This window comes from Camelus bactrianus, chromosome 10 (genome assembly GCF_048773025.1).
Source record: "Camelus bactrianus isolate YW-2024 breed Bactrian camel chromosome 10, ASM4877302v1, whole genome shotgun sequence".
Taxonomy (NCBI): domain Eukaryota; kingdom Metazoa; phylum Chordata; class Mammalia; order Artiodactyla; family Camelidae; genus Camelus; species Camelus bactrianus.
In genome coordinates this window covers 27,031,311-27,047,306 of record NC_133548.1, presented here as the reverse complement: position 1 = coordinate 27,047,306, position 15,996 = coordinate 27,031,311, and the positions used below count along the sequence as shown (strand labels likewise).

The following is a 15,996-nucleotide window of genomic DNA, read 5'->3' as shown; positions in this document are numbered from 1 at the left end:
TTGCCTCACCTTGAATCATTCGCCAATTCACGCCGCCCCGCCCTTTCCGCCCCGGAGGCAGCCAGGCTCGGTTCCGCTCTAGGCTTCTCTCGGGCCTCTCTTCATGATAGCGCGGAGCCTCTCTAGCCTCGCCCGCCGCCCTCTCGGTGGTAGCGCGGGGAAGAGCTGAAAAGCCGGCGGCCCGAACCGCGCTGCGCGGCTGCGAGTGCGGCCCGAACCACCCTCCCGGCGGAGGAGTGCCGACGCTAAGGTGGAGAGGGCCGGGGGGCGTGGAGACGGGTCCGGGAAGGTGGGGGTGCGGGTGACGGAGGGCCTCGAGTCCCTGAGGAGAGGGGGGCGAGCAGGCCGGACACATGAGGGGGTTTTCAGCTGCTGGCCGGGGCCTCCTGCAGCCGGCCATCCTGAGCGTCCCCTCTCCCTCCGGGTCGTCTGCGGCCCGTAAGGCGAGGCCCAGCACTGTTTCTGCCGCATCTGTCGCCCCTGCGGGCTGTCGCCTCTCTTCGGGAGACCTGGAGCCCTCCAAACTTTGACTTAGGCTTGTCCCGTTTAGACGAGGGCTGTTGTGGCCTAGAACCCCGTCCGCAGCTTGTATCTCTGCTATTTGGTTTTTATTTTTTTAAATCAGAACCCTCCCAGCCCTAGCTGTTGAACTGAGGCCGGATGCTGGTAGTAGTCACTTTTCCATCCCCGTAGCATGAACATGGTAGGTGCTCGTGTGACATTGCCGGTGGCTTGCAACATTCTGATACAGCCGGAAATTAGGGGTGTTATGTTGATGACCACAGGGTTGCGGGGGCAATAGTTGTAGGATCCTGGGCACCTACTCATACAAATTTGGGGAGATTCAGCCTTCTTGGTGTGAGATTCTGGCGATTTAGGAACCTGTATTCATTGGAAAGATGTCAAGTTTCTACTAAGTGCCAATATTGTGCTAGAGAAACTGCAGCTGTAAACAGGACCCGGGTAATTCCTTGCCCTCACAGAGCTTAATATGTAATGAAAGAAACTAACAAGAAAGCCTGTGATGAGTGCTGTGAAAAGGGAAGTTCTTGAAGTTACTCTTTCGCTTTGGGTGATACGGAAAATAGCACCATATAGCTACTGTCTTGCAATAGCTGAGAAGTAATAGAGTACAAGTTTCAAACACAGAGGAAGGACTTATTAATTTGAGTAAGGCACAGCAGAAAGGTGAAGACACTGACACTGTTTTGAAGGAGAAGTTAGGTTGACTGGCACAAGTGGCCAAAGGCTTTCCAAGCAAAGAGGACAGTATAAAGGCTTAAAATGTAAAAGAACTTTTCAAGTAGAGTAGTTGGAGTATGAACAAGTAATGCCATGCTAAAGAGTCCAGACTTTGTTTTCTCGGAAGAGACACGTGTTTTCTACAGAATGGCTTATAGTTCCGTATCAGGGTCACTTACTCAGCACCGATAGTGTTAAATACTGTTGGACAATTTTGACCACATCCAGAATTAAGGTATCATGAAGAAAGCTTTGTTCATTCCTCTTGGTCTGGAAACATTCTCTCAGTTGCTGAAGTTCCTTTTCAGTTCTCTTTGGCCTTAAAGGACCTAAGGAATAGAAACAAATCACAAATGGAGTTTAGGGCCATGAAGAGTTTGCTAAATTGTTCCAAATATGATCTGAAAGTATACTGAATAAAGCATTACAAAATCTGAGGGGAGTGCATTAGGTGAACCTAGAGGAAACCATTAGGACCTAAGTAAGAGAGCTTTATATAAAGTGAAATTGGGTTATTTTCTTTTTTTTTTTTTAATTCATTCAGCAAGTGCTTGTGTGTCTGTCAAATCAGGCACTGTGCTAGGATTTTAGGATTATTTTTTATTCTCTGAAAAACGCCATGGGTATTTTGATAGGAATTGCATTGAATCTGTAGCTTACTTTGGGTAGTATGGATATTTTAACAATAACAATTTGTGGATATTTTATGGATGTTTATGGATAACGATTTATAGATATTCTAACGACTTACTCTTACAGTCGGTGAGCACAGTATCTCTTTGTGTCATCTTCAGTGTCTTTCACCAGTGTCTTACAGTTTTCAAAGTATAACTCTTTCACCTCCTTGGTTAAATTTTTTCTAGGTATTTTATTCTTTTTGAGGCAATTGTAAGTGATGTCATGTTAATTTCTCTTTTCTGATTGTTGTTAGTGTTTAGAAAATGCAAGAGATTTCTGTTTATTAATTTTGTGTCCTGCAACTTTACTGAATTTTTAAAATTAGTTCTAATAGTCTTTTGGTGAAGTCTGTAGGGTTCTCTCCATATAATATAATGTAACTGCAAGTAGTGACAGTTCTACTTCTTCCTTCCAATTTGGATGTTTTTTATGTTTCTTGTCAGATTGCTGTGGCTGGGACTTCCAATACTATGTTAAATAAAACTGTCAAGAGTGGGCCTCCTTGGCTTGTTCCTGATCTTAGGGGAAATGCTTTCCTTTCAGCTTTTCACCATTGAGTGTGATGTTAGCTGTGGGTTTGTTATGTTTGTTATGTTTATGGCCTTTATTATGTTGAGTTATGTTCCCTCTATACCCACTTTTTTGAAAGCTTTGTTCATAAATGGATGTTACATTTTGTCAAAAGTTTTTTCTGCATCTATTTGAGATGATCATATGATTCTTACCCTTTGTTTTGTTAATGTGTATCACATTCATTGATTTGTGGATCTTGAACCATTTGTACATCCATGAAGTAAATCCCACTAGATCATGTTGTATGATCCTTTTAATGCTCTGCTGAATTCATTTTGCAGATATTTTGTGGAGGATTTTTGCATCTGTGTTCATCACAGATATTGGCCTATAATTTTCTTTTCTTTCTTTCTTTTTTTGGTAGTGTCTTTATCTTGTTTGAGTATCAGGGTAATTCTGGCCTCATAGAATGCATTTGGTAGTGTTTCTTTCTCTTCACATTTTCTGGAATAGTTTCTGAAGGATAGGTATTAACTTTTCTTTAAATGTTTTAGAGAATACATATGTGGAGCCATCTGATCTTGGACTATTGTGAGGAGTTTTTAGATTACTGATTCAATCTTAGATTCTGTTTCTAGGAAACAGAATTCTGTCTTCTAGGTTGTCCAGTTTGTTGAGGTACAAATGTTTGTGGTAGCCTGTTATGATTGTATTTCTGTGATAGTGGTTGTGACTTCTCTTTAATTTCTGATTTTATTTATTTGGGCCCTCTTTTTCTTGATGAGTCTGGCTAAAGGTTTATCAATTTCATTCTTTTTTTTTTTCAAAGAACCAGCTCTTAGTTTCATTGATCTTTTCTATTGGTGGCTTTTTTTTTTTTTTAAGTCTCTGGTTTATTTCCATTCTGATCTTTATTATTTTCTTCTTTCTACTGATTTTAGTCTTTGTTCTTTTTCTGGTTTCCTTAGGTGTTAAGTTAGATGGTTTGAGGTTTTTCTTGTGTCTTGAGGTGGACATGTCTTTTCTTTGCACTCCCTCTTAGAACTGCTTTTGCTGCATCCCACAGATTTGGAAAGTTGTGTTTCCATTTTCATTTGTCTCAAGGTATTTTTTAATTTCCTCTTTGATTTCATCATTGACCAATTGTTTAGTAGAATGTTGTTTAGCCTCCACGTGTTTGTTTTTTCTAGTTTCTTTCTTGTAATTAATTTCTAGTTTTACACCGCTGTGGTCGGAAAAGATGCTTGATATGATTTCAGTCTTCTCAGATTTATTGAGACTTGTTCTGTGGCCTAACAGGTGATCTGACCTGGAGAATGTTCCATGTGAACTTGAAAAGAATGTGTATTCTGTGGTTTTTGAATGGAATATTCTGTATATAGCTATTAACTTCATTGGTCTAACATGTCATTTGAGGCCAGTGTTTCCTAATTAATTTTTCTGTTTGGTGATCTCTCCATTGATATAAGTGGGGGTATTAAAGTACCCTGATATTGTTGTTTTAATGTCAATTTCTCCCTTTATGTCTCAATATTTGCTCTATGCATTTCAGTTCTCATATATTGGGTACATACATTTTTACAAATGTTATAGCCCCTTTTATGTAATGCCCTTCTAAGTCTTTTGTTACAGTCTTTATTTTTAAGTCAATTGTGTCTGATACGAGTATTGCTATTCCAGCTGACTTTTCTTTTTCATTTTCATGGAATATCTTTTTCCATCCTTTCATTTTCCATTGGTGTGTGTCTTTAAATCTGAAGTGAGTCTCTTGTAGGCAGAATATAAATGAATGTTTTTTAATCCATTCATCTACCCTATGTCTTCTGATTGGAGGTGTTAGTCCATTTACATTTAAAGTGATTATTGATAGGTATGTACTTATTGCTGCTTTTGCAATTCTCTGTTCCTTTCTTCTCTTGGACTTTTCCCTTGTGGTTTGATGATTTTTTCAGTGTTATATTTGGGTTCCTCTCTTTGCATTTTGTGTATCTGTTATGAGCTTGTGGTTTGTGTTGCCACGAAGTTTGTATATTTTGATCTATATTTATAGCAGTTTAATTTAAACTGATTCTTGCTCAAGTTTGAATACATTCTAAAAGCACTACATTTTTACTCCACGTTTTACATTTTTGACGTTATTTTTGGTGTCTTTTTATTTCGTGTATCTTTTCACTACTTATTATAGTTATTGTTGATTTTACTATTGTTTTTTAACTTTCATCCTTGTTTTTAAGAGGCTGATGCAATGCCTTTATATATTTCCCTTCACCAGTGAGGTGTTTTTTTTTTTTTCTGTTTATTTCTGGTTATGGACTTTTATACTCCACTTAAAGAAGATTTTTTAACATTTCTTGTGAAGCTGGGTTAGTGGTGATGAGCTTCTTTCTGCTTGTCTGGGAAACTTTATCTCTCCTTCAGTTCTGAATGATAACTTTGCAGGGTAGAGTAATCTTGGTTGCAGGTTTTTCCTTGCACTGTAAGTATTATCATGCTAAATTTCTGCTGAAAAATCAGCTGCTTGTCTTATGGGAGTTTCCTTGTATGTGATTAGTTGTTTTCCCCTTTCTGTCTTTAAAATTCTCTTTATCTTTTAACTCTTGCCATTTTAACGTTTGCCGTTTTATATGGTATGTCTTGGTGTGAGTGTCTTCGGGTTCATATTGTTTGGGACTCTGTACTTCTTGGACCTGAATATCTGTTTCCTTCCACAGGTTAGGGAAGTTTTCAGCCATTATTTATTCAAATACATTTCTTCTTCTTTCTCTCATCTCCTTCTGGGACCCCTATAATGCAAATGTTAGTAAGTACTAGGTATAATGCTGGTCAGAGTGACTTGGCTAGAGCAAACTCGTCCTTTCCTGTGTTTAAGTATGATTTTCCACAAAAAAAGGGGGAGGGAAGTAAAGTCATGACTGTCACACAGATATAAAATTAGGAACACGTGGTTTTTGTTTACCTTTTTTTACAAGGGGACTGATAAGGTGTAATAACCAGTTCAAATGACAGTCAAGAGAATAGACACATTTATTGATCAGGAATATTGAAATAAATAAGCAAATGTAAAGGCACAACTGGCTTCTTCCACAGTGGGCCAGGGGAGTCAGTTCTCTACCAGACAGAATATACAAGAAGAATACAGACAAGAATTGCTTTGCATTGCTGTCAGTTACCTACAGTTGTCAGTTGTAGAATAGCTATAGAATAGCTCGAAGGCAGTGAGAGACTCAGAGCTCTCATATAATCAGAATGTGAAACCCCCGAACACTGTGCTTTCAACAGTGCAGTTTTCCATTGAAGCAGGTATTTTTCTCTATACCTATTTTTGTGAAATTTGAAACTCCCTTTCTTTTATAATCTTCCCTAAGTATCAGACTTCCTGGAAGGCATATACGTGTGTGTGTGTGTGTGTGTGTTCCTTATTCTTTTTTGATATGCTCCACAAGTATATAGAAGATGCTTGGTTAATGTTTTTTTAGTTGAATTATCCAAAGCAGTGCATCTCAAACTGTAATGTGCTTACATATCACCTGGGAATCCTTTTTTAAATGCACATTCTGATTCAGTGGGTGTGGGGCCCATACTGAGAGTCCTCTCTTCTATTAAATTCCCAGCTGATGCCAGTACTGGTTCATGGATAGTAAATAGTAATGTATTTCTATTAAGAAAGATATTAGATAATCATTTCTGGAGAACATAACAGGTAAAGGAAGCAACTTGAAGCTTCTGGACTGTCACTTCAAGAAAAAAATAAATATTAATTGTGGGCCACATTTCTAGAACACAGACCAAAATGAGCAAAAGAAACAGTTGTTAGAAAACAGGTCCAAGGAACTCTACAGCAGAGCTTTAGAGAAGGAGGACAGAAATGAAGACACTGAGAGACAGCAAGGGAGGAGCAACCAGAGGGTGTTAATTTTTAGAAGGCAGGGAGTAACCACTGAAGATGACTGCCTAAAATTGTATACCCCTTGAGCTTTTTTGACTTTTCTTGAGCAGTGCTTGAATATACTGCCTAATAGTAGATCAGGAAGCTAATGTAAGACTTTAAGCATAAAACTGCATGGACACAGTATATATACTTTTATCATGACAGTTTCACTCAAGTGAATGGTATAAGTGTGCCATTGAGTTTTAAGCAGCGTTTAAAGAGTACTGCTTAAAACTGGTGTACTGCACCTGGCGATTTGTCTTCTATTAGAGCATTTTAACTCTTAATTGAGCAGGTCCTATAATTTGTTCATAGGTAGTTCATCTTTCTTTCCGCAGCAAGTAAGGTGGAATATAATGTGAAGCTGACACCAAAGAACGATCTCTACTTACTGGAAGATGCAAAAAAATGCATAGTAAATGAGGTTCCCGGATTTAGCAAATGAAAATACAGGTTGCCCAATTAAATTTGAATTTCAGATAATCAACAGATTACTTTTTAGCAATATTTGGGATATAATTAAAATAACTTGTGCGTTGTCTAAAATTCAGATATAACTGAGCATCTTATCTGGCAACTCCAATAGTAAATAATTATACCCTAACTATGACACCTGAGGGATGGCTTTTTAGAAACTAGTATAATGATGTAGCCGTGTAATTCCTTCAAGGGTTCCTTCAAAAATTACAGTACCCAGAAATGTGCCAAGAGTTCAGAATGGTTGCAACTATTTACCAGAAGGGGATGTTTTCAATGACTGATAGTGTCATGGCTAACTTGTGGAAAAAACAAATTTAACTGTGTACTCTCCAACTAAGAATATAGGTTCATAGTAGCAGTTTAAGATTAATAAAAGAATTTACGCTATTGTGGAAAATGGCCAAGCAAATACTTACCAGAAAAATTGATTTACTAGGAGTTAATCATATTTTCAGGTTTCCAAGAGAGCCAGATCACTTAGAAATAAGAATTTGACTTCACTGGCATAACTTAAGAGTCTACTGATAAACTCTTGTGAAATAAGTAATAATTTAGCCAAGACTAAATGAAAGTAAAGGAACAGGAGTCCCCAGTAGCCAAGGAAACAAAATTCTGTAATGGATAATAGTGTATTATTACTGTGGACAGATAGAATTTCTAGAATTTCCAAGCCACAAGATGATTTCTAATCAAATATGGTCAGGGTGCTGTCCAAGTCTTTGAATGCTAAGGAATAGTTTTATGTTAAAAAAAATTACATTATATATTAATGGCTACAAATTGGTGATAGTTACCTACAAATGTAAAGAATCTATGAAATTAATAAGACATTAAATGTTAACAGTTTCTGTGATGTGCTAGGGAAATAGTTGATCAGTTTCCTTCTTTGTGTTGACAGTTAAGAAAAGTCAGGCCAGATTTGTATCCTATATCTGCTAAGGTTTAATTTGGTGGTGGTGTTTTATAACCATATATCTGGCTTTTTCTTTTCCATTCCTTAATTTATCTTAACCCACTTTTCTGTTAAAAGAAATCTAATTATTTGTATTATACAAACCATTTTATCTGATGTGTTGGGAACTATTCTTAGTTAAATTTTAAAAGTTGGTTAAAATGAATTTAAAAAGATAAATATGCTCTGTTTTAATCAGCTTTAAAAATTTTAGGTTGAAATGTTCAAACAACTTAAACAATATTCTATTTTTTAACTTTTTAAATTTAGTATTTTAACTTAAAACATAGAAATGTGTATTTACTCACTATTTTTTGTTACATGAGGCCAGTCTTTGTATATGGTTTGGTCTGATTATGATTTCTCTCTGCAGAAAAATAAATCAGAAAGTATCTTAGCTTTCTATTTTTTTTCTTTTTTTTTTTTTCTTTTATTTTTTTGGTGGAGCAAAGCTTGTAAAAACACTTGGAAAGTTGCAGGATCCTAGACTTTTCCAGTACCCTTCCACCACCCAGATTTCAGTGGTTCACATCTATTTTGAACAACAGTTTTTCTCCTAGTGACTTGTATTTGTTAAATCTTAAGGATTCAACTTAAATTTTGTATTTGTTTTGAAAATTATTTAGTTACGAAAAATTTCAGATAGAAAAAACACAAAATAGTGAAACACTCGCGTGCATGCCACCAAGCCTTACTTCTGTAAATCTCTCTTAAAAGAATCCTCCCTCCTTAGAAGTAAATATACTGCAGAGTTGGTGTGTTACTTTTATGTATATTTTAGCATATATTCATATTGTCATCCATGATGGGGTTTTGATTAGAATCAAACTGAATTTATGAATTCCTGGAGAATCGCCATATTTATCGTCAAACTTCTCATGATTCATTTCTACAGTTATTTAGGATGTCTTTTTTTTTTTTTTTGTCTTTCTCCATTAAAGTCTTGCATATCTTTTGTAAGATTTATCTATTTTATAAGGTATCTTACAGTGTTTTTTGTTTCTAGCATGCTTGCTGAATTATCTTACTAGTTCTAATGGTTTGTTGAACCTCTTGTATTTTCAATGTAGGTATTTATATCATTTGTGAGTAATATTTCTTGTCTCTTCCTTTTCAGTCCTTATACTTTTTAATATGATGTTAGATGGAAACTGCTACAGTTTTCTTGTGTAGTTTTAAAATTACAGGGAATGCTTCTCATGTTTTATGATTAAATATAATGTTTACTGTAGGCTTTGGGTAAATACCTTTCTACTGCATTTCTTGCTAAAAGCATTTTCTTTCTATTATGCAGGCGTTGAATTTTATCAAATGTTTTTTGAGTTTCCCAGATAAAAAATTAGCAGTACAAATCTTGGCTCTTCAATGTTTTCTCTAGGGAGATCAGCATATAACCTACTGGAGAGAGATCTCTAGACAAAAATCCAAAAAAGAATGATGGATCCGTGTTCGGTGGGAGTCCAGCTTCGTACCACAAATGAGTGCCATAAAACCTACTATACTCGTCACACAGGTTTCAAGACTTTGCAAGAATTGTCATCAAATGACATGCTTTTACTTCAACTTAGAACTGGAATGACACTTTCTGGAAACAATACAATTTGCTTCCATCATGCAAAAATTTACATTGACAGATTTGAGGATTTGCAGAAGTCATGTTGTGACCCATTTAACATACACAAAAAACTAGCCAAAAAAAATTTGCATGTAATTGACTTAGATGATGCCACTTTTCTGAGTGCAAAATTTGGAAGACAGCTTGTACCTGGTTGGAAGCTTTGTCCAAAATGTACACAGATAATCAATGGAAGTGTGGATGTTGATTCTGAAGACCGGCAGAGAAGAAAAGCTGATTCAGATGTATGTATAGTCATTTTTTTCTGTTATATTACTTCTACAATGTGGGGTTTTGTTTAATTATAAGGAAATCATATTTACATTATTCCATTGGATGCTTGAACAATGTGGGTTTGAACTATGCAAGTCCACTTATCTATGGATTTTTTCAGTAAATACATGTGGTACTACACAATATGTGGTTGATTGAATCCAAGGATACAGAGGGTCAACTCTGAGACTTGAGCATCTGAGCATTTTGGTATCCACAGTGATCGGATCTTGCAACCAATCCCTTACGGATACCAGGGGACGACTGTATGCTAATTAGCATTCAGTGACTTTAAAGTTGAAAGTATAAATATGAAGGGAGGTGAAAATAGTGTTTCTAAATATTTGCATAAACCCAAATTAGATGATAAAGAAAATAGACTTGGGTAAGGAATAACATAATATGCCCAGGATTCTCAAGCTGTAACTCCTAGTGCTAAGACATTAGGGGTGGCTTTTAGAACATTCTGGCAAAGCCAGGACTTAACTGTCTTAGCTTCTTTTGTGATACCAAAGTAACTCAGTGGAATATGCCAGCCAGCAAGGGTCTGAAATGTAGCAGAATGAATTCCCCTTTTTATGAAGAACTTAAAAATTACTACTTTAAAAGGAATTTCAGAAGTGACTTGAAGTAATTGTTTCTTATTTCAACCATTCTTTCTCCTTTGACACTCTCCCATTGTTGTTTGGGTTTATAAGATACTTGTGAATTTCCTTTGCTTCTAGCTCTGAATTCTTACTTGGTAAGGTTAAGGCTAATTTTAGGACTTCCTATGGTCAAAATGCATACATTTCACATTGTAAGTATTTCATATTTTATAACTCTTCCTTATTCACATGCCTACATTTAGATTATTTATTCTGTATCAGAACAACTCAAGATTTCATAAAACTATCTCTGATGTAGATCAAGGACAGGTATGTCAAAGGAGAACTTTTTTATATTTTCTATTTATAACCAATTTATAATTCTTGCTGCTGGGATATTTTACTCAGTTTTCTCCTTTTCATCATATTAGTAAACCAAATTAAAAGATAATTAAATTTTAGATTATATATAGCACTTTCCTTTTGTTATCCCCTCAAAGACGTATCTCCAGGACCCAGTGTTATCTTGAAGTTCTTACTAGGTACTTACTGCTGTCACTTCAGAGGTCTTCTCCACTTCATTTATCCATTGCTAACGTGGAATGTATCACACAAGCCTTATCCTCCTCCCTGCCAGGTAACGAAATTAAACCCTTAACAAGCAAAATTTTTGTTTTATCAAAGCTTTTAAAAAAGATTATAATACTGTTACAGAACTTGAAACCACATTACTTCTCTGCTTTTAAATATATATATGGAATATATATATGGTAGAGCCTTTTCTTAAGGATTCAAGATTATTACTAGGAACCTCTGCTTTGTGCCATTGGGTTGTACAGCAGTTTTTCTGCCTTTCCCCCAGCTTTTGCATTTTCACATGCCTGTCCTCCTCTTCTCCTAATATGCCAGAGATTAAAGTTAGATAATGAAAATACTATAAATACATTAACCAGCGAACTTTGAATATGGCCCACGGCCATATAAACTTTGTTACACTTGGGCTCCAAAAAAGTCTGTTTTGTAATAAGTTCCAGACTCTTCCAGGTTAAGGAATAATCTGGGTTAATAATAAGTGAAATATTAATCTATTTATGGTCTAATATCAAGATTTGAGTTGATAATTTCTTTACCTTTTTTCAGGGAAGAACTGCTAAAGCTTTGAGGTCATTACAATTTGCAAACCCAGGAAAGCAAACTGAATTTGCTCCAGAAACTGGTAAAAGAGAAAAAAGAAGGCTTACAAAAAATGCGCCTGCTGGTTCAGACAGGTAGCCCATGTGTTACTTATGGCATATGTTAGGGTTAACCTGCTACTTCAGATCTGTGTTATTTTCCTATCTTTCTCTTAAGTTTTGAATTTTCTGGTTAGATATTTTAAATTCAGTTATCTGAAATTAGTAAGATCCTCTGAGGGCCTCATAAAATTAAGGCATCCCCTTCCACTCTAAAAATTTGTTGCTAAGAAAGTATCAGTGAAATGAGCAAGATAATATTTTTTGCACAAGAATTGAAATAATTTAAACATATCACTATAGGAGGCAGCTAAAAAATAAATTTTATGAGAATGTGAGATTGTGTTTTTTTTAATGTCTGAAATGGAAGCATTATGGCACAGTCAACAAAATGAACAAGAAAACTAAATTGTTTAGAATTTGACTTTTTAAATCGAGCATTTCTAAAATACAAATTGACAAAGAAATGTTAGTGTAGTCATTCAGAATTCTTTTCTGCATATGCCTTTTATTCCATCTGCTAAGGTTTTCCAGTGAGTCACGTTAACTGTTTTTAGGCCAGATTTGCTAGAGTTCATTAAAGAACAAGAAACAGATTAATTGCAGTATAAAAAATAGTTGGGTAGTACACTGTAATACAAATGAAACTATATTCAGAAAGCAGTAAAGAGATTGGTAGCTAAAAAAAAAATGTACCACTATTACCTAGCCTTTTATTTATTTTTTTTGGGGGGGGTAAGGAGAAAATAGTCTTAATGCATATGTTTATTTTTTGGACACAGTACTTGTCCATTCCTTTGGATTTGTCTCAACACTTTAGAGCGAGGTATTTTCTCACATAGAGTTCATTAACTGCTAATTGTAGAGTTGCCTTGAGTCTGGTAAGCCATGTACCAATTTGGCAGGACTTCATCCCTAATTCAAAACATTTTAATCTCCTTAATTTTTTTTATTATCTTATTCTCAGTTAAATATTCATAAATAATAGTGTGACTATTCATAAATAACAGTGTGACTATTCATAATAATAGTGTAACTTACCTTGTGTTTTATTTTACAGACAAGTGATCCCAGCGAAGAGTAAGGTCTATGATAGCCAGGGCCTCCTGATTTTCAGTGGAATGGACCTCTGTGACTGCCTGGATGAAGACTGCTTAGGGTGTTTCTATGCTTGTCCTGCCTGTGGTTCTACCAAATGTGGAGCCGAATGCCGCTGTGACCGCAAGTGGCTGTATGAGCAAATTGAAATTGAAGGAGGAGAAATAATTCACAACAAACATGCTGGATAATTTGTGGTATCAAATTATAGGATCTTTAAAGGTCTATTCTCTAGTTCTAGAATTCTGTCATTTTTAAGATGCATTTTAAAGTTGATTGCCAAATGACAAAAATTTGAAAACCATCTCAGCATACACTCAGCATGCACTGAACAGTTGCTTTCAAGGTGCTTTAAGATTCATTATTTCATGTAAATTTAGGTAGACTGTTTATTACTCAGCAGTCAGCTTTAAGCCCGTCTGGGTCAGTATAAATAAGCAGGGTGTAGGGAGTCCTCCATTAGCACAATTCACAATTCCCATGTCCACAAATTTCAATGACAATGAATTAGTTAAATAAACCAGTCCCCTAACAACACAGTTCAAATTTCAGTTGCCATAGTATGTTAACTGAGTAGTTTCGTAAAGTACACACTTCCCTGCTAGCTCTTAAGTCCACAGATCACCATGTGAGTAACGTGCTTCGTGATCAGTAACCAGTCACGTTACTTCTCTCGGATTCTGCTCATGACTAGTGACTGCACATCTGTTACTCAGTTCCCTCACAGACAGCAAAGCCCTTAGTTGTGTTGTCTCCTTGTCCCCCCCGTGGCGTTTTTGACCAAATGGATAGAAGAATTGGCCAGCAAAGATGAAAGTGCAGTGAAGAAATGAAAGTGCTGATGCTAGAAGTGAGATCTGAACTGAACGCAGTTGAAGTAGTGGAAAGATCACTGATCACAGGCATGCTAACCCTGCTGCTTTTCTGGAGCCTCTAAGTAGGCAGCTGGGGGAACTTAGAGAAGGCAGACTTACCGTAAACGAGGAAGAATGTGATGAAAAGGCTGAACGTGCCCCAGAGAAGGTGACAGTAACAAATCCCACATAAAAGGAAATTACAGAGCTACTTCAACATTGAAAGCACAAATAATAAAATGGGGGAAGCTAATCTAAACTTAAAGGAGTATGACAGATTGCAATGGTATAGGAAAAATGCTTGCCTGTTATCATGAGTTACTTAACAAAAAGGCGCAAGTACTGTCAAAGTACTCTTGATTAGTTTTTTAACAATGAAATAACTGTCTAATGTTTTAAATTACAGTGTACTAAGTACTTTTGTTTTTACAACTTTTTAATTTTCTTTTACATTTATAACTGACAGTTTTTAATATATTGACAGATTTTTCAAGGTCACAGAACAATAATAATTATTTTCCCCATTAATTTAGATTGCTTTGAATGGTCCCACACTACTGTCCATGCAAGGCAAGGACTGCCTACAGGTGAGGACAGTGCCCACTTTAGGAAAAATTAATCAACACTATAAACCTTTCATTGTTTAGACCTTGCATTCTTGGTGGAAATTTGTTTTTGGTGGCAAAAATCTTATTCTGTGTATAAGGAGACATATATCTTTTAAGTTTAATAAGATGTTGACTAGGAGTAAAAGGACTAAAAACAGCTCCTTAATGAAGTAATATGAAGAAAGGTGGAGAAACACTGGTTGAGACAGAGTATAAACTATCTGGAAATGAATTCTTGATGTTGGTATTTGTGTGAGTACCCTTTGAAGGATGAGGGTGAATGATAACTTTCGCTGCTCTTTTTTTTTTTTTTTAAAGACAGCTACCTGCCAGTCTGTCTAAAATCTTTTTATCATCTAGGGACATGGCCCCTAAACTAGGATTTTGTTTTGTTTTCCCTAAATATAGTACTTTAGTTTAATCACATGAGCTTTTAGCAATTTGAAATACTTTCCAGTTTGATTGAATTAACCAATAGAGGTTTATTTGTACTCCTGTATACTTTTGGTATCTGTTTAAAATGACTGGTTTTACTTTGATGGAATGCCATCTTCAGCCATGGAATTAAATGTCATTTTTAAGTTATAATTGTTCACTGACCTGGTTATTAGAAGTATAGTTTATCAATTCCTATCCATATGTTTCAACAGAGCACTGGCAAAAAGAATATTTTAGCTTTATATACTTAAAGTAGGTGCTAGATTTTTTTTTCCTGAATTAAGGAAATATTTTATTATAGAGGATACGAATACAGGCTCCCGCTTTTATCTGAACTTCTAGGTTATTAGACCTTCTTAGTTGCATTATTGCCATCATTTTTGTTTAGTACATTGCTTAAGCTCTTCATAGGGACAAATTAAAATCTTAGATTTTTTTTGTTTTAAGCAGGAACATATGTTCAACAAAATAAATGACCTTAACATTCAAATTGTTATATCTCAGTATTCCTTTGTAGAATACTTGTTATTTTTCAGAGATGATGATAATTGTTTCAAGGGAGATTTTCTTGAACAATTTTGCAAATATTTGATCATTATGCCTGTTTAGGAGACCAAACTTTCAGTGAGCGTGCAAAATATTTACACAAAAAGGTAAATCGATTTATAGTAGGCTGTAATAAAAGCTGTGTTTCAGAAAGATTACATCACCAGTCCACTTCCTGTTTCCTTAACATAAAATTACAGAAATACAGAATACAATGAAATTGTCTAGATCCTTTTCATATTTTACGTAAGTATGATTCAAGGTGGCTGAATTATTTTAGAATGCTACTAATCTAAAAAGCAAAAATAAAAATTCTATAAACACATAACTTTGTATGTCGATCCTGGTTGAAAAGTTAAGGCCACAAACATTGGTCTTATACAATGGTACACTCACAAACGTTGGAGTAAAAATGCATGCATATAATTGAATAAAATAACTGGCATCCCAGTGACCTTTTTCCCAATTGTCTTTTACAAGTATAAGAAAAGAGCTACTTAACCTTTGGAATATTAATGTATGAGATTCTTCTATTTTTAAAATATTATGTCTAGTTCTGTGTAACAAGCTGTGCTACAACCTGCCAGTCTATTCTAAAACTGCTTTCCTGGCATGGATTCAACTAAGTAATTTTAAACAGATGTATTTTGAAACATGTACTTATATACACACACATATAGTGTGATTTATTAATTCAGAGACTATAACTTATAGTAAGTTCTAGCATGGTTCTTAACTTTATGGAGGTCAAAGATCCCTGGTGAGAAGCTGATGAAAACTGTGCACTATCTCCCCAGAAAGATGCGTTCCAAGCATTCACAAATATTCCATGTTCAGAGTCCCTGAACATGTGGTGCGTGGGTAATTGACTTTCCTGTAAGCCATTTAATTTTATTTTTTTTTTAAGGGAAGATGGCTGTTAGTGTAGTGTAGTTTGTTATGTAGTGTTGTA

At 35.6% G+C, this 15,996-nt stretch overlaps 1 protein-coding gene and 1 long non-coding RNA gene across 2 annotated transcripts in view; one reads left to right on the top strand and one right to left on the bottom strand.

Moving 5' to 3' along the window:
- The window catches only part of LOC123619563 (uncharacterized), a 623,996-nt gene extending 623,874 nt beyond the window's left edge, over nt 1-122 (bottom strand). The window contains exon 1 of the long non-coding RNA XR_012509631.1: nt 10-122. This is a non-coding gene — a long non-coding RNA (uncharacterized LOC123619563). The remainder of the gene's footprint in view (nt 1-9) is intronic.
- Nucleotides 98-15,498, top strand: ARL14EP (ARF like GTPase 14 effector protein). Its single transcript, XM_010964734.3, has 4 exons — nt 98-250; nt 9,172-9,653; nt 11,409-11,536; nt 12,561-15,498. Exons 2-4 carry the CDS (start codon nt 9,228-9,230, stop codon nt 12,787-12,789), a joined length of 783 nt encoding a protein of 260 aa, XP_010963036.1. The 5' UTR covers nt 98-250; nt 9,172-9,227; the 3' UTR covers nt 12,790-15,498.
- The last annotated feature ends 498 nt before the right edge of the window (nt 15,499-15,996 follow it).